A 27,886-nucleotide genomic window follows, 5' to 3' on the forward strand; every position below is an offset into this window, starting at 1 on the left:
GATGTGACATACCATCAAAGTCATCCTGTCACAAATAAAAATCGCAGCACCACTTCCAAAAACGATTATACCTGACTATGGAAAACTTCCATCTCCCTGGAATCCCTCAAACAGGAAATCATTTAAAAAGTAAGTCAAAATTCAGAGGGGCCTGTATTGCCAAGATGTAGGGATTTTACGTGATAGCAATAACTTTGAATTTCAGTCCTGCTCACAAGGAACATATTTTTTCTATTGCTAAAATGAACCACTGATTTTAAGTGATAACTGATGAGAAGTGCATTTTGTCACCTATGACTATGTATATGTAACAGTTTTAGTTTTCTCTAGTTAATGCTGAAATTGTCAATCTGTTTAATTTGTCACTACATTATAAGTTTAAGCAGTGCAAATGAAATTACAATATACAATATTTTTAAGAACATTGTATATTTTACAAAATTGCTTTTCGTAAAAATCTGTCAAATGTAATATATATGATAGAAAAGATGGAAAATACAAATTTAAGAGATAGCCTTGATGAAACAAACTAGTAGTTCTTTCTGCAGACACAAAATAAACACTTCAATATGTCAGACACTAACAAAAAAAGCAGTCTACGTAACTATCAAATTACTTAATTTAAATGTTTGGTTTTCAAATAACAATGAGCTGCAGATTTAGTGTGGGGATACAGCCAAATTCCAATCTAAAACTCGTTTGATTTTAAAAAATAATTTAGAACAACAGGAAGAAAAAAAAAAAAAAAAAACGGAGAAAAAAGCAAGGTAAGTAGGCAGGTTTTGTAATTTGTGTAAACCTACAAACACATATTTGGATAACTATACTTTTTATTACAAAGGTTTTTCCTTCTCAGAATTCCAATTACAGACAGTCTTTGCTCTGCCCTGGACTAATGTTCTATAAGAATTATATTAACTAATCATGGATCTGACATGCTATAGTAGTCTCATACATACAAAACAACAGGAATCAATGTAGTTTAAGATTAGAAAAAGAGGGCCATGTTTTGAACCAAACTTTGAACAGTTATGTTTGTTTTAAACTGTTACATCTGTACATTTTGCAAAAGTATAGAAAAAAAATAAATGTACTTCAGATTATCCAAATCAAGAGCATCATTAATGGTCACTCATACTTGATATTTTAAAATATAGTATCTAAAATATAACCCTTAACATTAAAATGTGTACAAAAATGTACACAAAAAGGCACACACACAGAATGTGAGGTCCTTAGATAAACCCAACAAACCTGAATACATTTTAGCAAGAAGTACAGTACAACATTGTTTCCAAAAAAGTTAGAATAATTCATTTTGTGTAAAGCAATAAAAACCCAAACTTTTGCATAGACACCCAGTGCAAGTTTTCTTCATAAGGGGTAGTGGCTCAGAAAAAGATGAGTACATTCTCCTCTTGATTAGACCCAATCTTTGGGGTTTCGTAGGATATCCAGGATTTCAGCTTCCTTTGTGCCTTTGTGAGGTTCATGCATATATTCCCATCTAGTTAAAACCAGAAAATAAACAAGCATGAAAAGACAAATATAGGAAAAACTTTTAAAGTGTTTTGTAGCCTAAGTTAATATACTTCTCCTTCAGACTGTCAGCTTCCATGATGCAGTATATACTATTCTACAAAAGTGATCATGACAAAATGATTAACAACATAAGTTCTGTTTCTCTGTTAAAGAAGCTTTTTTCCTTTTACCCTTTGAGCAAATTTGCTTCAAAAGCACCATTTCATTCCACAAGAATGTGATCCTCAACTTAGTGTGAACAGATCACCACCAGTTGCCACAACCAGTGACAGGCTATGTCCACACTGCCATGTTTTCATTTAAAAAATAGAGTTTTTAAACAAAAATCATCCCCAGGCATGCTATACTTTTTGCATTTCTACAAAAACATCTCTCTCCATACTGAAATGCCCAAAAACACATATGACATAGACCTTTGCCTACACTTGGCATGTGTGCATCCACGAAAACTCTGCAAAAGAGATACTGAAAAATTAACAGCATCATGAAAATTAGATTGCCATGTATTTTATGCGCTTTCAAAAGTATCAATGCATGCAAGACTCTGATAGTACATTCACTACACAGAAAAAAGATATTCTTGCAAATTTGATTCATGTCATGTTAATGCACTGATTACAGTTGAAAGTAACAGTCTCCACAAACAGCAACGGTTGTCTTGTAATTAAATAAAAGCAGTGCAAATGTTAATGTGACACAAAAAAGTTTACTTCTATGTTCATTTGAGAACACAGAGAAACAGCAAAGCAACAACTCCACATGACATAAACATCACCATTAAAGATTTGGTATCGTAAAACTATTTATGTGTACCAAGATAAATTAGAACTCTAAATAGCAAATTAACAGCCAACATCTCTGTGCTACCAGTATATATTTGTCTGTATAGTCTGTCTGTGTCCTGTCTTATATATCCAGTTATACTTCTATAATCCTTGTGTTTATCAATAAATTGCATTATTCTGTTTTTTCAAACGAGTATGCTTCATAACCTTGATAGACGTCTAAAGGCCAGAAACCTGACTCCTAAGGTAAATAAAATAGGACCATGCCAAATTATTTGATTATATACCAGTATTACCAAAGGCAAAAGTGATAATTTACCATGTTAAAATTCATCTTTCCAGTTCTTACATTTATTGTTGTCCCTCCAGGTGGGCACGATAAATCATTCTCTTTCCAAAATTTATTGGCATCCCTCTGGGTGTGTTATTGATTATTAATTACTAGCTGTGTGTGGTCTTCGGGACAAAAAAACAACCCAAAGACTCCCTAGCAATTTAACTATATTGGTGAACTTGCAGAGGCATCAGCTAAGTGGGCAGGTTGGACCTTGCCTGAGGCGGATGTGTAGTCAAGTGTAGCTGTGGCACAAATTGAGCAGGACAGGCTGGAACCTGTCTCAGGCAAATGTATGGGAACTCATTGTGTGAACATACAATATGCACGTACCACAAAGCTGAGTCTGTTTGCTTGGGTTAAATAAGAAGGGAGGTACATGCAAGTGCCAAAATGTCTAAAAGTGCAAGTATGTGCCATCTCACCAAGTGCAAGTCACACTTGTATAAGCTTCTACATCTTCTGTAGAATTCACACCAACTGCCATGACACACACACACACACACACACCCATGCACATGTCTTTCGTAGTGAGAACTGAGGTGCATGCAAGTATCAAAACAATTTAAAAGTGCATGCATGCACCATCTAGTGGCTGTGGTTGAGCATCAGCAGAGTAGACTGTTCCATACACCCAACCAACCCACCCAGGGCTTTTGTTTATATATGTCTAAATCTGTTCCTACACTATACAATGAGAAAGACACTGAGCACAAAATTGGAATTCAGGTAAGTTATGCAAGGCAGAAACCTCTGCAAATTTGAAACAAGCCCTGATGTTACTCTTGGAAAGCCAATAAATATCTGGATGATCCCCAAGCCTTTTGGGAAAATGTTCTGCAGAGAGACCGTCAAAAGTAGAACTCTCTGGATGACATATATCCAATTAGGTCTAGAATATAGCTAATACAGTTTATGACAGTAAGAACATCATACCTACAATAAAACAGGAGTGTAGTGTGATGTGGTGAGGATTCATTGTTGCCAGTTTTTCATATATAGCACATTGTATTTCTTTTATCAAAGTCACTGGCAAAAAAAATGGGGGTCCGAATATGGTTAAATAGCAGAGTGAATAATTGTTATGAAGTAGGTAGTATGAGAAGTACATACCCATCGATTTCATAAATATTTAAAGAAATATTAAACAGAGATATTTCTAATCATTTAAGAAATGGACTCACCTGGCAGTAAGTGGCAGGGACATTAAAATACTTTCAATCCTAGATCCAGGAGTAGCGAGACCAAATTTTGTTCCTCGGTCATATATAAGATTAAATTCAACATACCTATAATACATAAAAATAAACTAAAAAGTTTGTTCAACAGAAAAAAAAGAAAAAAAAAAAAGTTGAAAACTTCAATTTTTGACAACATGAAATTTTGCTATATACTAGTTTAAATATATATACAGCATGTGTTTCTCATTTACATTTGATAGTGCTGACGTTTAAAATTTGATGCATTCTCATTCTGCAGAAGTAGCAATTTGACTATTAAGTAACTAAGTTAGTAAGATGGACTTAAGAGTCTAGTTTTTTTTACTCATGCATTTGCCATTGCTAATAATACCAATGTTCCTGGTGTATTCTGAAAATTTTCAATAAAAGATTTTTTCTTAAAAATCTCAATGAGATAAATATTCTGAAGGTATGTTCTGCAAAGAATGTTACAAATATATTTATAACATGCCACGCATTTTTTTTTAATGTTAACTGTTTTAAGAAATACTAATGACAAAGTTCTTTTTCGCATGGGGAAAACTCATTTCTAATATCCTTAGATATTTTCTGATTTACCAGCATCAAATATTTTATTGTCTATGCATGTCTAGAACAGTAAAGGTCTGATGAGCTAAGCAAGTACTTACAAGTAATTTGTTTATTAAATAAAATTTACATTAGTACAAGAAAGTCTGTAACAGCCATGAACAAAAGATGGCATCTTCTGTGTATAAAAGTAACCGAAAAACAGAATTGTTTTCTTTGACAATGAATAAAGCAGTGCACACACCAAATGTGCAAAAAGCTGGAATAACTGGAGTGTGCTTGACAATTAGAAACTTTTTTTCAAAAAAATACACATAATGTACCACTTTATTACAATGGATTAATAAAATTCATTTTGGCAAGTGAAGAGTAGGTTAGCCATAACTGTTACTAAAAGATGTTTGAAGAAAAAGAAAAAAAATGTCAAATTGCAGACAGCATGCAGTTTGCAAAGAATTAAAAAATTGCTAATTAAATAACATAGCATTAACTAAGTCTTCCTAAAATGTTACAAAACTACAGTCTCAATCGATTATGTGACGGCAAGAAAAGTTGTTTTAAAGTGAACTAAGGTGATTTACTAGTACAGCTGCAGTGTTCCTTCCTTTTGACAAGCTGAACCAAATTCATTTTTTACTTTGTTATGTAGTACTAATTATAAAATATGCATTAATTACTATGTTACAATACTTTTAAATGATTAAAACTATCATAATGCACTTACTGTAATAGACTAAGTAAGCTATTCTGCAGTTAGCAAAACTAGTCCTAATCATCAAGTAAATAAAGGTATTCTTGAAGAATCTGTATAGTATTTTTGAAACCAAAATTATTTTATCACAACTGTGGCAAACATTTATTTGCCCTGGGAATCGGTGTCAAGTTAAACTTTATAATGATACCACCTGTGTTACCTGGCTTCACCTGGGAAATTTAAGACAATGGTTAAAGTAGCATAACATTAATATATATTAAAACATTTTTTTTTTTAAATCTCCAATTTTCTTTTTTCTGTAATATCTCCAAATTTCAATCAAATCCATTAAGGTATTTTTGAGATTTTAGAGTAGTTTCTCATTGGTTTACCCCTAAATAAGGTATATCAAACTGTCCTCTCACAGAGCATAACTAGTGCCTTAGATGTTAGTTTCCATTTCTGCCAAATTTCAGCTTTTTAACTAAACAGGAAATAGTGTTTTTTGTTGAAGAGTGAGTTTGAACTTTGTTGCATATATAAAAATAAAACATACATACACACAAACGGTGTCCCAAAAATGTATTTATAATCATTTAGAGTGTTTATATAATGTTTATTAAGACAACATTGCAACTGGTGCTGTTTATATGAGGGAGGTGTTTGAGGACAAGGATATGGTTTCTTTCCAGCAGGACGGAACACCTCCCCACTACCATCATAATGCGAGAGCCTATCTTGACAAAAATCTACTACACAAATGGATTGGGCAAAGAGGTAGCCCTCACATTCACCAAACCTCATGGCATTTTTTTTTTTTTTTATAAAATGGGGTCATGTCAAAGATGAGGTGTATCTCACAAAACCACAACAATCCATAAATTGAAAACAGTCAATGAAAGAGAATGTGTCCAATTATCACATGAAAAGATCTGTGATGTTTACAAATCCATTGGTCCATATTATCAGCAGTGCCTGGACCAGAGCAGCCAGTAGTTTGAACGCACTCACACACACACACACACAATATTATATATATAGTGTGTGTATATAATATATACTGTATATACAGGTATGTGGATAGAATGATAGTGTGTGAGAGAGAGAGAGAGAGAGAGAGAGAGAGAGAGAGAGAGAGAGAGAGAGATACATAATAGACCACAGAAAAGGTTAAGCAAATCCTTAAATTACAAAAGAATATGCTGACATCTGAAAAAAGAATGTTCCAAAGTACTGATTCATGTCTCAAGATGATACAAATATCAAAACGTGTATAATATTGTTTTTAATATTTTAATGCTCTACCATGCATTCAGTATCTACACATTCTTTTTACTGACAAAACTGAATTTCAGTAAAATTTAAAAATACCCTGAATTATTGTTATTATTATTATTATTAATTGCAAGTTTACAGGTGGTGAAAGAAAAAAAAATAGAATGTAATAAATTATAATCAAGATTGTTTTCATAATTCAAAACAAAAATGAATGTTACGTCTACTTAGATATACAGTAGGTAATACAAAGGAATTAACAGATGGAATGCTTCCATCTGAACTAAAACAGCTACATGTTTGAGGAAAAAAGACTAATGAACTTCTAAATGAAAATCAAAGTAAACTTAAGTACATCTCTAGGACAAAGAGGTTTAACCTCTTTATTCTCAAGTAGAAAAAAAAAAAAAGAATACCTGTGGAACTAATTCAAGGATTTTAATTTCTCAAAGGCAAAAATATCTAGCAAGGAGCTTTCCCATAGTATATTCAAGAAAGCTTGGAATCATTTCTTCACACAGTGTCATGGAAATAAAGAATAAAATACTGACCTAAGATCCTGATAATTAAAAAGGACAAGCTATTGGAACAGCTTTGCCATTAGGTTAAAAAAAAAAAAAAAAAAAAAGTTTAATGGATTGAATGGTCTCTGCTTGTTTGTTAAATTTGTTACATAAAGCTAAGCAGTTCTACCAAGTGATACCCTTTCTTTTTGCAAATCTTGGTTTAAAAAATAAACTGCTTCTGTTACTTTAAAGCACCAACAAGTAGGTTAGCTTTCCTAATGTGAACTATGAATAATGTCTGAATGCTTTTCTAGAACACACCTCTGGGTTTAAATAAAAACCACACTAAAACAATTTTTATGTTTTTAATCCTTAAGTACTTTTGAAGAATGCTGTCAAGATATTCTGAATTTACCTGCCCCGTCGAAGCTGTTGCCAATGTTTCTCTTCAGAAGTAAAAGAATCATTGACATGTTTTTTCACAATAGGAATATAACAAGGCACAACCGCTTTGGCACAACTCTTCACAAACTCAAACACTTCTGCCTTAGAAGGCGACTCCAGATCGTCAAAAAAGATGCCTCCAATTCCTCTCCTTTCTCCACGGTGTTTAATAAAGAAGTACTTGTCACACCTGAAATAAAGAAATAAAAATATATTTATATCTATCTCTCTCTCATATTATATATATATATATTTATCATATATAGAGAAAACAGCAGGGAATATTTAAGAAAAAAAACTTATGATGACCTTTCCATGCCTCTATATAAAATTTCTCATCTCTCAGCTATTATTCCAGTTTCTTGCTCACTTAACCTAATAATTTCATGCACTAACATAATGATAAAGACTACATGTAATGCCTCAAAAATAGGAGAATACTAAAAACAAAATATTATACCTTAAATCTTCTCTACAGCTACAGCATCAGTATTATTCAATTAATTGAAAAATATACTTTGTCACCCAAAACAGATGCACGATGTTACCAATTTAAGGTTCCAGCCAAAGTAACCATGTTCATAATTAATTAATATGCAGCTCAATGACACAGTAGTACAGAAGCATTGCCGTCTTGTACTAATAAGTGTGGAGTTTGTCCCCAAACAACTGCACACTGCGTGGAGCTTGCATGTGGGTCCACATGGGTTTGCCACAGTTGCCTTCCAAGATCCAAATGCAGCTGGGCATATCTGTGATTTCAAAACTGGCTAATCTGGGGTTGTTCCTGCCTGTGCCCATTTGCTGGGATAGGTTCCAGCTGCTTAGTGACCATGCCCTGGATAAGCAGGTTTAGAAAATGGATGGATCAAACACACACTATAATTTGTCCTGACCTAAGCGATTCTCTCTCTTGCATATCACCTATCCTTAAAAAGACAAAGAAACATTCTGGACAATTTCAGCTACATCATAGTTTACCATTTCAAATCTAGTTTGAGAGAAGTTATTTCAACATATATTTTATACAGAGTATGTTACTCTTTCACACGTCTAATAGCCACTGCTTTAGGCAAAACAGATCCTCAGCCGTCAGACTAAACAAATGAAACTGTAATGCACATGTACCACATATGCCTGCCTGTACAAACAGCAACGTCTGTCTCAGTAAATCTCTTTCATATATAATTTTACCCTGTTACAAAATATTTAAAAAACAAAAATATATATTTCTTTTAACATAAGGTATATTATGCCTATAAAGAAGAAAATTATTTTTCAACTTTTCATAAGATAATTTCAGAACTACATCGAATCCCCTTCCATTAGTAATCTTTTTTAGAGTATCACAGTATGTTGATAAAGAAGGATGGTTAGAATGTTATATTTTATGCTTAAAAATAAATAATTGGCTTACTAAATTAAAAAAATGTCTGTTGTATTTATATATTAAAAGATTATCATATTAGCTAAACTTCACTTTGATTTTTTAATTTACAGTATGAAAGCACTTACCACAGTTTTTCAAGCAGCACAAGCTTAAATATAAACTTGTAGACTATCTTTAATTCTATAAAACTACCGTAGATACTCACGTATAAGTCGAAACATTTATGCCTTAAAATTCATTCAAAAAAACAGGATCGACTTATCCGTGGGGCAACACAATTGTCCATAGAATTTGGGTAATGACATTGTACACTCAACGCTTCACAGTGTTAAGTCACCGGTCATCTGCCGTTTCCCATGGTCTTTGAAATAATTATAAGCCAGCAATACTATTGCTAATTAGCTAGTTTTTTTCTAATTTCATTAAATACTTCTTTAAAATGTGAAATACTTTAATTTGAGCATTAGCTTTTGCAGGTTTTGGATAACAAACATACCATTAGCTGCCACGTGCAACCAGATTTGGAATCAAAAGAACCAAGGCAACGCACACTATCAATGCGATGCAAGTGCAGCCTGCGATTCAAAAAGTTTCTCTGCCTACCTGTTTTTCTCGTCTGACAGTAGCTGAAAAGCAGGATCAGGAGAGAGCATCCTGAAGTAGTCCAGCAGCGGGTGATCTGTCGTGTCCAACAGCAAGCCATGCTGTCTTGTGAATTCAGTAGCCAGTTCGGCTCCCACGGATCAATGTCTGGGTATTCCTCCCACGCGAAACTTGCCGTAGCTGCATCAGCTGCGCGAACGCGTTCAGCTGGCAGCCGATCAGCTGATGCCGGCTTCTCATTCTCTTGCTCAATTCCTGATCACTGTCAATAAAATCCGATTCTGAAAAATCAGAGTCCGGCTCAACGATAATGTGCAAAACATCATCTGCCGAGTGTTTTCTTTTCTGCATTTGCTTCGCTCCCTTGTGACATATCGACGCCATCTTGCCTTTGTTTACATTTCGCAACTCACGCACATGCAAGGATTAGTTGCCGAGTCAATGAGTCTAGCATTTCTCCAAGCACAGAGGGAATGCCTGTGACGTGACAGTGAGTTTTGTCGCCATTAACAGCTGATTGTCTCCCTCTATCTCTGATAGCTGTCAAGTTTTACCCTCGACTTATACGCGGGTAATAACAAATTTCGTAATTTTCGGCTTAAACAATACACGCAACTTATCTGCGAGATCGACTGATATGCGAGTATCTATGGTAGGTTGATGAAAAAAATTAAGTTGCGCATTTCTACATGACAATTCTGATTAACTATGACATTGCAATTTCAAAGAAATGAAATAGCGGGGCATAAAACTTTTTTTTTTTTTTTTTTAAACCGCTACCATCCATGTACTGTATCTCTAATATAGCAAACAAATTGTAGAAAATATTTCTATACTGTAATATATTGTATAGTAATTAAAATAAATTTAGTATACACATGAAAATCATAATATTAATGCAGAAAACTATAAATACTGTATGTCACAACAGCTATTCATCTAATTAACTAAAAATTACAGTCGACCCTCGTTTATCGTGGTTAATCAGTTCCAGACTCTACCGCGATAAATGAATTTCCGCGAAGTAGGATTCTTTATTTATAAATCGAATATTTTCACAGAGCATAGAAAATCTGTTTTCGACCTTCTATATAAGTTTTTTAACAGTATTAGAGCCCTCTAGACATGAAATAACACCCTTGTAGAGACAGGGACTTTTAAACACTGCAAACAAATATTTGTCTCTTTTTCAAAAGTTTAATCTTTGCTCCATGACAAGGCAGAGATGACAGTTCCGTCTCACAATTAAAAGAATGCAAACATATCTTCCTCTTCAAAGGAGTGCGCTTCAGGAGCAGATAATGTCAGAGAGAGAGAGAAAAGCAAACAATCAAAAATCAATAGGTTCTGTTTGGCATTTAAGTATGCGAAGCACCACCAGACAAAGCAGCCATAAGGAAGGGAGCAATGTGAAGGTAGTCAGCATTTTTTAGAGGAGCGTCTGTATCCTCTAGGCCAGTGTGTGAACAGCCTCTCTGCTCACACCCTCTCCGTCAGGAGCAGAGAATGTCAGAGAGAGAGAGAGAGAGAGAGAGAGAGAACGAGAGAGAAAGAGAGAGAGAGAGAGAGAGGCAGGCAAACAATCAAAAATCAATAGGTGCTATTCGGGCTTTTAAGTATGAGAAGCATCGAGTGGGAAGCATATCATATATCATTGAGGAGTTTAACACATAATACGTGCTCTGATTGGGTAGCTTCTCAGCCATCCGCCAATAGCGTCCCTTGTATGAAATAAACTGGGTAAACCAACTGAGGAAACATGCACTATAAATTAAAAGACCCAATGTCCGCAGAAATCCACGAACTAGCGAAAAATCCGTGATATATATTTAGATATGCTTACATATAAAATCCGTGATGGAGTGAAGCCGCAAAAGTCGAAGCACGATATAGCGAGGGATCACTGTAAACTAATCTCTTACTGAAATTGAAAAATGTGCAAAACTGGAAAATAATGTTGAGTACACTAAGATTCTATTTTTGTTTGCTTCTACCATAGGATGTTTTCTTTCTTACTTGTTAATAGTTGCTAGCACTATACTTTACAGGAAAGAAGAAACAGAGCTCCTGTTAATGAAAAGCTACATTAGCATGCATCATCAAAAGTAAAATACAGTATGTAAAGGGTTATTTTCATAATGAAAAAAATAGGATTACAAAAATAAATTACGACTTTGTGCAAGATGTTCATGCAGAAAGTTTGTGACACTAAGGGCTTTTTTCTCTTCTCTTTTTTATTATTGAAATAATCCCTACCTATTTTTTCCTTTTGAGTGCAGCATGCAACATGCTTCATTCAACACGTTAACAACCCTTACATTTTACTTTTGCAGTGTGTCTGATACGACATTCCAAGGAACAGAGGCTATTAATAAGTGTTACACATTTCATGCTAGGACATAAAGCACTTTCAGTAACTGGAGATATTCAGCCTTTCCAAGTTAACTTGTGTCCTGAGAATAATCTACCAAGAGCGGAATGAAGAAATTAAAATTAAATTTGCATAGCAACAATATGACCTTAAAACAAAGAAAACAGTGTATAGTGTTTAGATTTTTTACCATTTTTTGAAATCAGGATATAGCTTAGGGTTGTGCTGGTCACAGGCATCTTTCAAGGTTTTGTGAAAATGTGCAGCATCTGCCTTATCAAGGTATGTTGGAGTCAAGTCTGTGCCTCCTCCAAACCACCACAGTTTTGTACCTTCAGGAAATAAAAAGGTTATTACTTTTAACCATTTAAAATGTGATTATAATTTTGCTGTATGTTTATCCAATCTACAAGACTGTTTTGACTGCAATATACTTTTTTTTTTTTCTTAAATCAATAGCACGAAGAACAAAGGGACACTGAACTTTACCAATCCTTATTCAAATTTTCATTTTACTACTGGAATTTAGTAATTTAAATGATGCTATTACAACAATATATCCATCTATCTTTCTAACCCACTAATATGATCTTGAAGTATGTACTTTCTACCTAAAATAAAATGCAATTATGCATATTGCTTAAAGTACAAGCTTTGCCATCATGTACTTTAAATGTCTGGTTAATATGGGTTATCTAGCACTATTGTATACAACAGTTTCAGACTAATAAAATCAGTTCTAAACATGCTATATGATACTGCCTCTTCTTTTATATTTTACTGTGACTTATTGTTATAGAGAAATGTATACAATTCAACTTAAGCACATCGGTAAAGCTGCTAAAAAAATAAGACTGTTTTGAAAGCAGTTATTCACTTTGGAATGTTGGGGAAAAAAAATTCAAAGCGTGCAAAGCCATCATTATTTATTAAACATTAATTAGAAATAGTGAAATTACTGTGAAAATGAAAAATCACTTATATTACACTAGTTACTGGTTTTATTGCCACAGTCTGCAATTTTTCACATGTCAATGATGAATGAGTGAAAAAGCTACTTATAAATGCTGCTCAGGAGGCAAATTATTAACATTAACACTGTAAAACACTTTGCTAAAGAGCTTTAAACAAAACATTTGCTGGTCTTTTCTATGTGGCAAAAAAAAAAAAAAATCACAGTTCTCCATTGGTTGTTACTTCTGGCAAACAGACTGACATTCACTACCACTGGCCCTCTAGCACTAAAGCAGATATTTAAACTTTAACAGCCCAAGATTCAAATAATAAAGTGCTAAAACCAGAAGTTGCCCAATGTATGCAGATCGATGACAGACCAAATTCCTCAATACTGGCTAACCCAAAGTTAAGGTAATATGATGCATCTATACACACAGCAAACCAATTTTTACCATGTTTGTTTTCGCTACAAATACAAATTATAAAATCAAGAGGAAAAAAATGATGACTTTACTAAAAACTCTTTAATTGCAGTATGTTTATGTGTACATAGTATATTTCTGACAGACATCACTTGTTTAGCATGGAAAACCTATGTATATCTCCCTCTCTTTCTATATATATTTTTTTTTCACAAATTCGATAATATATATAAAATAATTTTGAATTTGTATTTTGGTAAGGATTTTAAGCAGTACTTTCCAGTTTATGCAAAGAAAATGTCAGAATAAATTATAACCTTAGAATGTGCACAAGGTAAGATAAGTCAGGTACTCCATGGTAATATCATTCCTTACAAATCTTGTGGTGGATATACTGTATAAGTATATTAAAGCTGTTACTACTGTATTATAGTTTATACTCTATTACAGAGAAAAACAGAAAATAAAAAGCAGTTGATTGAGAAACATGTTTCCAACTGAAGACAGAACTCTTAACCAACTAATGGAGAGAGGCAGGTCTTTAAGTAAAATTCTAGAGAAGGCAGTCATTATACAGTTAAATGAGCACCTCAATAAACATGCTATTCTTGATAAATTTCAGTCAGGTTTTAGAAAAAATCACAGCACAGAAACTGCACTCGTTAAAGTAGTAAATGACTTGCGGGTAAATGCAGACAGAGGCCATTTATCTGTTGTCATCCTCTTAGATCTGAGTGCCGCATTTGACACCATTGATCATAATATTCTTAAGAATCGCCTTAGTCAATGGGTGGGCCTCTCTGGCAGTGTCTTAAATTGGTTTGAATCCTACCTGGCAGGGAGAAAATTCTTTGTTAGTTGTGGTAATTATAACTCAAAGACACATGATATTCTATATGGTGTTCCACAAGGCTCTATCCTGGGTCCGCTGCTCTTCTCAATCTACATGCTTCCATTAGGTCAGATTATCTCGGGACATAACGTGAGCTACCACAGCTATGCTGATGACACACAGCTGTATGTATCAATAGCACCTGATGACCCCAAATCTCTTGATTCGCTAACACAATGTCTAACCTGTATCTCAGAATGGATGAATAGTAACTTTCTCAAATTAAATAAAGAAAAAACCGAAATCTTAGTGATTGGCAATAATGGATACAATGAGGCTATTAGAAATAAACTGGATGCATTAGGATTAAAAGTCAAATCGGAAGATAAAAAGCTTAGGGGTAACCGTTGATTGTAATCTGAATTTTAAAATCGCATATTAATCAGATCACTAGGACAGCATTTTTTCACCTAAGAAACATAGCAAAAGTTAGACCTCTTATATCATCGAAAGATGCAGAGAAATTAGTTCATGTGTTTGTTTTCAGTCGGCTAGATTACTGTAACGCACTCTTCTCAGGACTACCCAAAAAAGACATCAATCGTTTGCAATTAGTGCAGAATGCAGCTGCTTGAATCCTTACCAGGAAAAGAAAATCCGAACACATTTCTCCAGTTTTGATGTCACTACACTGGTTACCTGTGTCATTCAGAATTGACTTTAAAATTCTGCTTATGGTTTATAAAGCTTTAAATAATCTCGCCCCGTCTTATATATTGGAATGTCTGACACCTTATATTCCAAATCGTAACCTCAGATCCTCAACTGAGTGTCTCCTTAGAATTCCAAGAGCAAAACTTAAAAGAAGTGGTGAGGCGGCCTTCTGCTGTTATGCACCTAAAATCTGGAATAGCCTGCCAGTAGGAATTCGCCAGGCTAATACAGTGGAGCACTTTAAAAAAACTACTGAAAACACATTATTTTAACACGGCCTTCTCATAACTTCACTGTAATTTAATCCTGCTACTCTGTATATCCAATTCATTATAATAACTATTCATTCAAAATCTGTACTAACCCCTACTCTCTCTTCTGTTTCCTTTTCCGGTGTCCTGTTGGTGGTGGCGTGCGCCACCACCATCTACCCAAAGCACCATGATGATCCAGCAATGATGGATGGATTAAAAGCCAGAAGTCTGTATGACCATCAGCATCAAGTGACTCTGTGAAAACCCGAACTACAAAGAGGACTATTTCATTTATGTTAGGTAGAATGCCAAGAGGGGATTGGGCGGTCTCATGGCCTGGAACCCCTACAGATTTTATTTTTTTCTCCAGCCTTCTGGAGTTTTTTTTTTGTTTTTTCTGTCCACCCTGGCCATCGGACCTTACTCCTTTCTATGTTAACTAATGTTGTCTTATTTTAATTTCTTATTTGTCTTTTATTTTTCTTTTCTTCATTATGTAAAGCACTTTGAGCTACTTTTTGTATGAAAATGTGCTATATAAATAAATGTTGTTGTTGTTCAATTCAAAAAGTCTCTCATGATGCTTTAGTTCATTGTTTATTCTGGAAGTAACTATCTCTTTAATATATATATATATTTCTCTTCTGGTTCGTCTTGCTTCCACTTCAAAACCGGTCCCGCCCACACGCAGCCGACACGGCATTTCTCAATTCCTATTCGTCCTCTTCCAAACCCTTCCCCACGCTGCCTGTGGCTCCTCTTCAAAACCGGTCCCGCCCACACGCTGCCGACACAGCATTTCTCGATTCCTATTCGCCCTCTTCCAAACCCTTCCCCGCGCTGCCTGGACAGTTGTATGTTTTTGACACTGTGCAAGCTACTGAAGTACGCTTACAAAATAAAGCAAACTCTGCATACAGCAAAAATTAACTTCTCCAGCTAGATTCCATGCTCAGAACCATCAACCCCTTTGCTAAATCATACATTATCTTCTGGTTCGTCCTGCTTCCACTTCAAAACCGGTCCCACCCACATGCAGCCGACACGGCACTTCTCGATTCCTATTCGTCAAATTCCAAACCCTTCCCCACACTGCCTGTGGCTTCTCTTCAAAACCGGTCCCGTCCACACGCAGCCAACACGGCATTTCTCGATTCCCATTCGTCCTCTTCCAAACCCTTCCCCACACTGCCTGGACAGTTGTATGTTTTTGACACAGCACAAGCTACTGAAGTATGCCTACAAAATAAAGCAAACTGCATGCAGCGAAAATTTACTTCTCCAGCTAGATTCCATGATCAGAACCATCAACCCTTTCGCTAAATTATACAAACACATGCATGAAATCGCTCAGTCCAATCCAACAGCATCTGTACGAATGGTTTTCAAGGAAAACCCTAGGCAGGATTTATGACGATACAATGCCCCGACATGTCACACCGATGTTGCAGCGATTTTGGTCGGAGAAGATGGCAAATCGCCTGCCGAAAGGGACATTTGCATCTATCCCATAGGCAACTCCTGTAAACAGATTTCCACGCTCAATATAAATTGCGATCCTGTGGTTTACCCACTTTCATTCCCTTATGGAGACATTGGCTGGCACAAAGATTTAAAACATGTTCCCGATAAAAGAACCGTCAAGCGAATAAGGCTTACTCAATGCCAAGATTAGCAATGAGGAATGCATTTAGTATTTTGCACTCCAGCGGCAAACTATTCCAACAGTCGTTAGATGCGTATGTTAAAACAGAGGGCGCGCGTCTCAACTATCTCTAATTACATCAACAAGATCTGTGCGTAGAACAATACAAAGGACTAGCAGACGCACTGCAAGCAAACGCTGAAAATAACAACATACGTGTAGGCAAAATGATCATATTACAGTCCACATTTCCAGGAAGTCCAAGATACATGCAACAAAACTATCAGGATGCCATGGCCATAGTATGTAAATTCGGAAAGCCTGATTTATTTATCACTTTCACGTGTAATCCTGCTTAGCCGGAAATTCTGCATGCACTGTTGGATACCCAAAGACCAGAGCACAGACCTGATATTGTAGTACAAGTCTTTTGCATTAAGCTTAAGGAATTACTTAGAGACATTCTATAACAACATCTTTTTGGGTTGTTATTGTTTTCTAGAGTTAGATCTTTCGACTCATTATCTGTCGTCTCCACCAAAACACCTATTCACAATTGCGTCTTTCAAAAAGTATTTATTTCTTCTTGATTTCTGAATTCCTTTCTCACCGTTTTCCGTTCCTATTCTTACACCGCCGTATGTTACGGCGGGCGTCAGCTAGCTTAACAATATTTTATCAAAAAAGCAAGGTTTGGCATGTTTTGAGCATGCGACTGGATAACTGACATGTGGCTTATGTGACACAAGGAACGTAGCTTCCCCCCCCCCCTTTTTTCCCCCATGGATATTTTTCCCAGCATTGATCATTACTCGGTCAAGTTAATCAGAAACATTATGTCCTTTCTCCATGAAAACATGACAATAATAGTTTTTCTTAGCCAACACTACAAAATACATGGGGGTAAGTAATACTGGACAAGTGATTGATGGTCACAGGTGTTCTGAGCTCTTCATCCCAAAGGCCTCTGGAACCTTCTTGTTAAACATTACAAGTCTGGGAAGGTTCAAAAAGGCATTTGGAGGCTTCCAGGGCATTTTAAATACAGACTCACAGATAATGAGAGAACATAAATGGACAGTACACGATACTGGACGACGTTCCAGGACAATAAATGACTGTAATACCCTGTCAAGTTTATATTACTGTTTCTGTAACATTAAATGGACCGGTCTGTATTGCTCATTGTATGTAATGTAAGTTGAGGACAAAATAGTTTCTTCCCAAGAACTGAGGAACAGATATGATGACATTTGGGCTTTCAGGTCAAACACCATTACTCCAATACAATTTGAATTTATTTAAAAAGGACTTATTCAAAGGCAAAAGCTGACCTTCGATTGTAAAAGAACAATTGGTTTTACCTGCACTAATTTTGGCATTGAATTACTCCAGATGCGCCACCACTAATCTTTTGCCTATTTTGCGCTAAAAACACTGCTACTTATCCCCTCAAACCTGTCACACAACTCTCCCTAGTGAAGGTGCCCTGCACACTCACAAAAAGTGCTTCCCCTGGGCTCCATCCAGATTCTGCTCGTCATTCCCCACAGCAGTCTATGCAGCAGCAAGACATCAGAATAAGTTTGTAGAGCAAGACTACAAATGGGACCTATGCAGCACTATCATAAGTGTTACATGCTTTGTAGGCACACCATGAGTATATATATAAAAAAAAAAAAAAAAGTAAAAATAATATTATTATTATTATTATTATTATTAATGTGACAAAAGATGGTACCAGTACACATGGCCCGTAATGATTAAACCCTTTTTTTATGGCTGATTTTATGTCTTAGTGTTTTGACAAAGTACTAGCTGAAAACAAGAGGGCAGTGCCGATGCTTCACTTTTACAGTTCACCTGCTCAGGACTTTAATAGCTCTTATATTTAAATAACAGCTAGGGAAGTATGGCAAGGATTTATTTTTACTGTTGGTGTTAGTTCTCACTGTAGCGACCACTGTGATCCTTACCATGATAATATAAGAAAACATGTCATGCCCACAATTGTTAGCCTAAGTTCAAATATATTTGAATGATTACTAATGTTTAATTTTGGTACTAGAATCTTATTTTTTGGCTAATTTGACAGCCCCAAGTTGTCCTGAGGTGGCACACACAACTCAGGTAAAGAATAAAAAAGTTAGAGGTACTAAAAATCCCAATAGGAACTCTTTAATCAGTTGTTGTAAAATGGTGGGGAAAATACAAATATAAAGAATGTTCAAACAAGTCATCTCCTAAACATCAGCCCCATTTGTAAGTGCTATGTGTGGCAAAAATGACCATAGCTCAACACTTACAGGACAGCACCTGACAGTGGCAATAATATTAGGTGGTCATTTTTCGTCTGCAAGGACTGAAAGACTTGAGAAAATACATGATGACATGAATAGAGAAAAAAAATGAGATGCCAGTGGAAATCCTTTAAGAGATACAAAAAGATGAAACTGGAACACAACAGCAATTAATATTTCAACAAGACAAGCACAACAACAAACCTACTGTCAAATGGCTTAAAAAGAAGATGCAACATCTTGAGTGGCTTAGTCAAAGTTCTGATTTTAATCTTAAATTATCCTTATTGTTAATCACATCATAAAGGATTATGAATCAATTCCAACACAGAGTTTAAGGATTAACTGATGGATCATTTTCTTCTGTAATCTATCAGTTTTTTTGCGAAAAAATGAAACGGTAAGGAAGTTAAACCAAAGCAAATCACTTACTAAGTGATGTTTTGTTTATTATTATGTGTCACAAATAAAAATATGTACAATGTCACCAAAACCTACTGTTCCCATTATAATTCACACTAGATTTTAACTGGTGATGACCATATCACATTTCCATATTTCAAGATTACTAGAACACTAGGTTAATGTTTACAGCCTACACCCACTATAGAAAATAAAGACAGGCTTTAACAAATAAGCTGGTGTAGTTAATAAAAATAAATTTCAAAACTATTCCTAACAGGAAAATCAAGACTGTCAACAATAACTAAACTACAATGACAATTATTTTTAAATATATGCAAATTAAATGTTTTCTTACTGCAGAATACGAATACTAATCTGGCTTTTGGCTCCGGGGCGATCACGCCTGAAATTACCAAGCGTTACTGTTTGTGGCTGTGTATTGGAACCTCCAACTCCTGCTACCTCCTCCTGCTATGCTTTCTGCTGCTTGCTATGGCTGCTCACCTACGCTACCACACCCGCCTGTCCTACCGGTTCCGCTGTGCTGTGCTGCTTCTCCACTGCTATTCACATAAGTATTGCCCAGTATCATGCTAAAATACTCTCATGACAAACTCCTTCTTATTAAACAGTTTGTCCAGAGCAAATGGTCTGACTGCAACATCCTAAAGGAGCCGGTATTTTGCAGCGCCCGAAATATATACATCACGGGTCAGGTCGCCGCCACCGCCGGGCTGCGAATGAAAAGACCACCGGCAGCATTTGCTCAGGAATATGCCACCCTTCTCATGACCCTGGAAATAGAATTGTCGGTGTGCCAAATTTGCATTATGTGGAAATAAACCCTGATTGCGGTTCTGTGCAAAAAGAAGCCTCATTATCTAATATTGCACGGTTTAACTCGAGGTCTCTTAATGCAAAGCATTGGTGCTGTCAGAACTCATCACTGACACCAAACTTGATATTCTGTGTCTAACGGAGACTTGGCAAAAACCAAACGAATTTGCGTCTCTCACAGAGGCGACTCCAATTGGTTTCACTTTCCACTCACAGCTCAAGACAAGGCGGCGGGCTTGCAGTAATTATCAGAGAAGACTTAAACATTAAAAGAATCCCAATTGACTGTCCATTGTCTTTTGAGTGCCTGGCTCTTAAACTAATAACGAAATCAGGTCCTGTCTCATTGTTCTTTATCGTCCCCCAAAATACAATGCATCCTTCTTATCCGATCTGATTCAACTTTTGACCCACCTAAGCTCTTACTCTCAGAGAATTATCCTTCTTGGTGATTTCAACATCCATATTGACACCCCCACATCTAAACTGAGAAATGAATTCCTGTCCTTACTGGACTGTTTTGACTTGATGCAACATGTTTATTTTCCAACCCATTCTGGCGGTCATATATTGGACCTGATCTGCACTTCTGGACTATCTGTTGCCAACATTTACAGCACTGATTTGGGACTCTCTGACCATAAAGCAGTGTTTTTCACTGTCTCATTACCTCTCCCACCTCTTACCTGTAAACGACAAATTTCTTACAGAAACCTTAAAAATATCTGTCTCTCTATCCTTTCTGGATCCATTTCTGATCTTTTACTGTCTGCACCTATTCCATCAACACTAGATAGTTTTGTTGACCACTATAACTCAGCCCTTCACTCAGCATTAGATAAAACAGCTCCTTTAAAACATAAGGAGGTTTCCTTTAAACGCTCAGCTCCTTGGTATAACTCAGAATTGCGATCTATGAAAGCAGAGAGAATGTCACGTAAGACTGGCCTCACCGTGCACATCCAGGCTTTCTCTAACCACCAAAGAGCTTACAGAGAAGCACTAACTTCTGCCAAGAACACCCATTATGGCAGAATAATAGAAAGTAGCCATGATAACCCAAGGGTTTTGTTCTCTGTAGTTAATAAACTACTCGAACCCGCATCTGGTCCAACTACCTCTTCTACTGAAGTCTGTGAGGAATTCCTCCACTTTTTCCGTAACAAAATTAAAGATCTAAATAATTCAACTAACATAAATATATCATCTGTTTATATCTCTCCCTGTTTTCCCACTACATCCAGCTCCTTCTCTAAGTTCTCACAAGTCACTTCTGCGTTTGTTAATAACCTGCTTTGTAAGATGAGGCCGACTACTGGTGTACTGGACCCCATCCCCACCACACTACTTAAATCCTGCCTTCATGCCATAATCCCGACTGTTACAACAATAATAAACTCATCCCTTGGCACTGGCTCCGTGCCGCTCACTTTTAAAATTGCTTCTGTAACCCCAATGTTAAAAAAGTCTGGCCTTGATGCCGACAATCTTAACAATTTCCGGCCTATTTCCCACTTACCTTTCCTGTCAAAAGTTCTTGAGCGTGTTGTAGCTTCCCAACTCACCAATTACCTAACCTCTAATAATTTGATGGAACCCTTTCAGTTTGGTTTCAGGGTGCGGCACAGCTGTGAAACTGCTCTGCTACGGGTAACCAATGATTTGCTTATGGCAGGAGACTCTGGACAAACTAGCATATTAATTTTGTTAGACCTCAGTGCAGCATTTGACACTGTTAGACATGACATCCTACTGTCCAGAATGGAGAACATGCTGGGTATCTCTGGCACTGCCCTCAAGTGGTTCAAGTCCTATCTGACTGATAGGCAAGAGTTTGTTAGTCTTGGCAACAGCAGATCCAACTCCGTGCCAGCCACACAAGGAGTCCCTCAGGGCTCTGTCCTCGGTCCTCTGCTTTTCTGTATTTATATGCTTCCCCTTGGCCATATTATCCGTAGTTATGGATTGGGTTATCATTTTTATGCAGATGATACTCAGCTCTACTTCAATGTTAAAAGTGGAACTTCATCAGAGCTTTATCAGCTCACAACCTGCCTTAGTGAAATTAAAACCTGGATGGAGCAGAACTCTTTAAAATTAAATTGCAATAAAACTGAACTCCTGCAAATTGGGACTAAAATGCAACTTAATAAAATGAGCTCCTTCCCAGTCCATCTTGGCAGTGATCTCATTAGACTTGCCTCTACTGTAAAAAATCTTGGTGTCATATTTGATTCCTCCCTCACTTATTCTGCCCACATAAATCACATTAAGAAACTTTCTTACTTTCACCTCCATAACATATCCCGTGTTCGCTCCTTCCTCTCCTTCTCTAATGCTGAGAAACTTGTCCATGCTTTTATCACATCCCGCATCGATTATTGTAATTCCCTACTGGCAGGTGCCCCTTCTAATCTTATATCACAGCTCCAGCTTATTCAAAACTCAGCTGCAAGAGTCCTTACTCGAACCAGCAGCAGCGAGCACATCACACCCATCCTGCTCTGTCTTCACTGGCTCCCTGTGTCCTACAGAATCGAATATAAAATCCTACTAATAACCTACAAAGCTTTAAATAACCTCGCACCAAACTACATCAGTGACCTTCTCCATCACTATGTGCCTGTCCGCCCACTAAGGTCCTCTGATTCTGGTAATCTTGTTGTGCCCCACACTAATCTACACTCCATGGGTGACAGGGCCTTCAGCTGTATAGCGCTCAGACTCTGGAATGACCTACCAAAATTAATCAGGTCAGCTGACTCCATGAATTCTTTTAAAAAACAACTCAAAACTCATCTGTTCAGGAAGGCTTTTAGCTCTACTTGACTTTATTACCTTTCTCTCAGTTTACTTCTCTGTCAAGATGCTCATGTAACCTGTATGTGTGTGTGCTAGACCATCAATTATGTTGTCTGTTTTTTTTTCAGAATTTACTGTCTTAATCTTCTTTATTTATCTGGTTTGTACAATGCTATATACTGTATATTCTGCCGTTCTTTATTATATTATGTAATTGCCTTGAGCATGGGAAAGGCGCTATACATTTTATTTATATTATTATTAATTACATAACTGCCTGTTAAAACGTTGTATCAGTTAGTAAGAAAAATCGAAATATTCTGAATTGTCAGTTTTTATTTGTTACTGACATTTGCCTGTAATTGCTTCACATTTTATCTTAAAAAATGTTAATTTGCAAATCTTTTGTCTCCTTTTTTACTTTGTTAAAAAGGGATGTTAAAATGATAAATTTTACTCTTGAAACAGAAACAGCAATTCATGTTCCAGTTTTCTATAGTTCCTGGAATAGCCTTCAATCAAATACATTTTTCTTCATCATATCATATTAACATACCACACTGAAAATGAATGTCTGTTTTAGAAAAGCTAAATGTTTTTGTTTGAAAAGCATGCAGTGTATACTTGATGCTGCAATATGCAGTTAACCTGAATTCAGGAGATGGAGAGTGAAGCTGGGCTTCTATAGTTTATAAACATAATGCAACATGAAAACTAGGTACTTGCAATTACTACCAACCACAAACTCCTTAATCAATTTATACTTAGCACACTTAATCTCATGCATCTATTTTTTTTAACCTACACATCCAGTTTACAGTCAGGAGGAGCCAAATGATGCATTGTTCATTTGTTTTTTTATGGTTAAAATGTGAACAACTTAAAATATGCAGTCATGTCAGTTTATAGTCCTCTTAACAGTCTATACAAATAAAACTCATAAAAATTTAAAGTGTCAGGCTACATTAAAACAATAGACTTACCTAACTGTAAATGCTGCCTAGTTTTAGTCATGCTTATAGTCTGAGATGTCATAAAATACAACTAAAGTCACAATACACATTTTCTTTCATTTCTAAAGAGACATCTCTACATCCATTGTGCAGCCCCTTCAAAAACTAGAATCCTGTAAAAGATAAATAAAACAGCTAACAAAGAAAATTCATAAATATATATATTCTCACCATCTTCTTCTTCAATTTCAAAGTATCTGTAATTGAAGTGTATTGTAGGAATATGTGGATTTTTAGGATGGATAACAGAGCTCACTCCCATGGCACAAAAAGGTAGTTTTCCTATAGACAAAAACAGGTAACTAATTTTTATGGAAACTTGCTTATCTGTACACAAAAATGATAATACACAAAAAAAGTCAGATTCAGTTTAAACTGTTGCACAAAATGCCTTCTTCTGAAATTAACATTACATGACGTACACATTTAAATCTGAAATTAAATATTAACTGGTAGAAAAAATTATTGCTGTAATACAATTAGTATAGTGAATAAACTTCTAATTACAGTTATATGATGCATATTGACTAGCACATGCAGGTAATGCATGAAATAGTGTACTCTGTACATGTGGCTATAATGACACTACAAATCTATAAACCTATAATTATATCTAATCATCTATATAATTTTTTTATCAAACTGTTGGAAGATCCCTTGGAAATCACACACAAAAGAACATTGCCATGGAATGAATAAGTAATACACTACTTTAAATACTTTATTTGCACCAAAACAAGTATAAAACAACGATTCACGCTTAAAAAGCAAATATTCAACACAGGTAGACTAGCTAAAATGTATTAATAACAAAAATAAACTTTTACAATGTAACTTAAGTAGAGGTGCTTTACATTGTATTGAAATATTTCTGATTTTCAAAATGCACTTTACACTCTAGTTACAAAACACTTTAAAAAGACATTTCTATATATACATACAGTATGGTTGCAGAAAAATCTATCACAGTTGAGTATGAAACACGCAAGTACTGAAAAATGTTACGCCTACATTATTATTTTTGAAAAACTAAGCATACATTAAATAATATGCTGTTTACAGTACCGGTGACTTTAAGGAAATCAGGTAGGATAACAACTGAAAAATGAGAGGGCCATACAAAACAATTCCAAACTTTTCAACATGTATTATTATACTGTTTTTTTTTTTTACTCCTTGCTGCCATGTATAAAGGAGAATCTTACCATCCTTTCCTTTTAGGGGTTTGCCTCTGCTTCTCATCTGCTGGGCAGCTTCTTCAGAAAGATAGCCAGACACCACTGATACGTTTACCCCAGCTTTCTCAAACACATTACCATCTTGTAAGACACAGCTGATGCCTCCTCCTCCTACAAAAGAAGAGTTTATTATATATTAACTACTACTAGTCTGACAGGGCACAAATTTTATTTTATTGTTTTTCTTGTTTTACTCATTTCTGAAACCTGCTTTTATTTTAGTAAGGGTCTTAGTTGTGGACGAAAAATTAATTAACCTGGGAAAAATCTGGGATACTGCATCAAGTCTTTGTAGAACACTTTAATTCATACTCATTGATAAGTGGCCAAAACAAAACAAGTGGTCATCAGTCAAGCCTTCACATTTCTGGGATCGGTATTCTTGTGTTATAACCCTGCCACTCGACCCAGATAGCGCTTCACCATTCACTCATGTGTAGAACGGCGATGACCCTTTAGGTGTTATACTGAACAAAATTTGAAACTTCACGACTGAAATAATGTTTCAAAAGGAAGTAATGTTTTAAACATAATTAAAAATCAAATTTTACATATTCTTGGTTTTGTTTTGTAAATGAATGTAAAAACCAATAAAGGTGTTTTCTTGCCTGTGGTGGGGTTATAACGAGAGTACCCTTGGATCTGAGAAGAAACCAGAAAATTATTGTAGAAACTAATACAGTGGTTCCATGGTGTAATGGTTAGCACTCTGGACTCTGAATCCAGCGATCCGAGTTCAAATCTCGGTGGAACCTGAGGGTGTATTTTTATGGGGTGGAGTGGTGGCTCTGAGGCTAAGGATCTGCACTGGTATCCTGAAGGTTGCCGGTTCGAATCCCAGTCACTGCCAAAAGAGATCCTACACTGCTGGGCCCTTGAGCAAGACCCTTAACCTGTAATTGCTCCAGGGGCGCTGTACAATGGCTGACCCTGTGCTCTGACCCCAAGGGGTATGCGAAAACTAACAAATTTCTAATACGAGAAATTGTATAAGACGAAATAAACAGACACATACAGAACCTGCCAAATCTACACAGACTGCACTCGGGCTGGAATTTGAACTCATGGCTCTGGACCATTGGGGCAAAAGTGCAATACTGCCAAGAATTGTGAATTTTAAAATAATACATAATATCTATAAAATAGACTGCAAGTAAATTGTGTTTCCTGTGGGGATCAATTGCTAGGGGCTTAATCAAAATTAAGTAAGTAGAAATACTGTAGCCAACTAACTCTTTAAACTGGTTATCACAAAATATGAAAAGCAGTCAGATTTCTATTGCTGCTATGTAGTATAGGAAGAAAACTGAAGTACTTAGTAAAAATCTCACAAAGCCCACAAAGACAATGCTTAGGCTAGGATTCCACCCCAGGACTGAGGAATTCTGAATCTGTAGTACAGCCCACTTTGCAACTCGGATAGGTGCAGAGTTGAATTCATACCCTTCAACAGCAGACTAAAATTGCTATTGAAGCATAACTACATCTTATAAACTGTGGCACAGTTCGCCTGCTAACTCACTAATGTAATGCATTACTAACAAAAACTTAGATTTTCACATTATCAACGTAGCGGTGCAGCAGATTTACTTAGAGAGCAAATTTCCCGCAGTAGTAGTAGTTCGATGCCTGCTTCTGCTTTCTGTCCAAAGTAGCTGATATACACATAAAGGAAACATATTTACATAAACGAAAACTGGGCATGCATGCATACACATTCATAACTTCCATGAGCCTGTTGCAAAATTGTCTTATTAAGGATGAGCGTTTAGCTAATCGAATGTTAATGAGGTCCACAAGACAATGGACACATTTGTGTTATTCTGTGTCCAGGATAAATGAAATGACGTAAGGGTTATGAACGCCTGCATTTCTTTTAACACTTAATGAATGGCTTTAAGCAGGAGCTAAAACGTATCCAAATGTTCACATGATTAATATTTGCAGTTGCGAAACTGGAAGTGCCACCGAACGTGAGCACCAGCACGTACACTACCCTCTCATGAATGTGTACATACGATACTTCCTCTGCATACATACCGTCCCACCCCAACCCAACCCAACCCAACCCAACCCAAGCAGCCAACACTCGAACCTTCTTTCCTGTGCCATCGATCAACTTTAAACGCGCTTCCGTCCACTTCTGCCAGGGCCCTGCAAACCTCTGCCTGCGTCTCCATTATTAGCAGCTCCATTTTCGATTTTATGTCTTCTTTATTCTTCTGTAAGGTTCCTACGTCCGTCACGGGGGCTGACATAAAAGTCCTGCATTTTTCCAAGACGTCATTTTCTACTTCGTTTGACCTCGACTGAGGAGTTGCCGATTTCATTTCAGCCTTCTGAAATTGACTAAAGCTTGCGACGACTCCAGCGATAACAGCGGCGCCGGCTGCAAACAGTGCCCGCCTGCCATACGAGCTGCCCCTGGTATGCTCGCCTGTAGCGCCGGTCAAGCAGCGTACGCTAAACTTGCTCGAACTCTTGTGACACAGCGAGTAAAGCTCTGGACTCACAACAGTATACCTGCCGCCACCGTTACGTATTAGCAGTCTACCTGCAGACAGACCAGTTCTACTGAGGAAAAGTAAAGAAGACATAGCAGTTATAAAAACAGCCTTGCCCCCACAACAAAAACAACAATCTTGCAAAGAGTAAAATTAAACGAGAGCGCCCTTTCCTCGTGCACGGACTGAACGCGATACTTCACGTGCAAGATTGTTTCAAGAGTTCTGGGGATTGTAGTTCATACTAAGC

At 36.3% G+C, this 27,886-nt stretch overlaps 1 protein-coding gene and 1 non-coding gene across 2 annotated transcripts; one reads left to right on the top strand and one right to left on the bottom strand.

The window, feature by feature from the left end:
- Positions 1-1,288: 1,288 nt before the first annotated feature.
- Positions 1,289-27,886, bottom strand: cpox (coproporphyrinogen oxidase). Its single transcript, XM_028799724.2, has 7 exons — positions 27,228-27,886; positions 25,100-25,243; positions 24,066-24,176; positions 11,904-12,045; positions 7,321-7,539; positions 3,846-3,950; positions 1,289-1,507 (listed from the first exon to the last, which is right to left on the bottom strand). The coding sequence occupies exons 1-7, from the start codon at positions 27,727-27,729 to the stop codon at positions 1,423-1,425; spliced, it is 1,308 nt and encodes a 435-aa protein (XP_028655557.1). The 5' UTR covers positions 27,730-27,886; the 3' UTR covers positions 1,289-1,422.
- On the top strand, positions 25,816-25,887 carry trnaq-cug (transfer RNA glutamine (anticodon CUG)). The gene has a single exon. It is a non-coding gene; the product is annotated as a tRNA-Gln (tRNA).

The sequence above is a fragment of the Erpetoichthys calabaricus genome, chromosome 4 (genome assembly GCF_900747795.2).
Source record: "Erpetoichthys calabaricus chromosome 4, fErpCal1.3, whole genome shotgun sequence".
Classification (NCBI taxonomy): Eukaryota; Metazoa; Chordata; class Cladistia; order Polypteriformes; family Polypteridae; genus Erpetoichthys; species Erpetoichthys calabaricus.

Excerpts from the sequence above, each read along its gene's own strand:
- cpox (XM_028799724.2), bottom strand. The coding sequence starts at position 27,729 with ATGTCTTCTTTACTTTTCCTCAGTAGAACTGGTCTGTCTGCAGGTAGA. Across the intron at positions 12,046-24,065 it reads TGAAATTGAAGAAGAAGATG|GTACAAAACTGTGGTGGTTT; the intron begins GTGAGAATATAT and ends TATTTCCTGAAG. Across the intron at positions 1,508-3,845 it reads TCCCTGCCACTTACTGCCAG|ATGGGAATATATGCATGAAC; the intron begins GTGAGTCCATTT and ends GGTTTTAACTAG.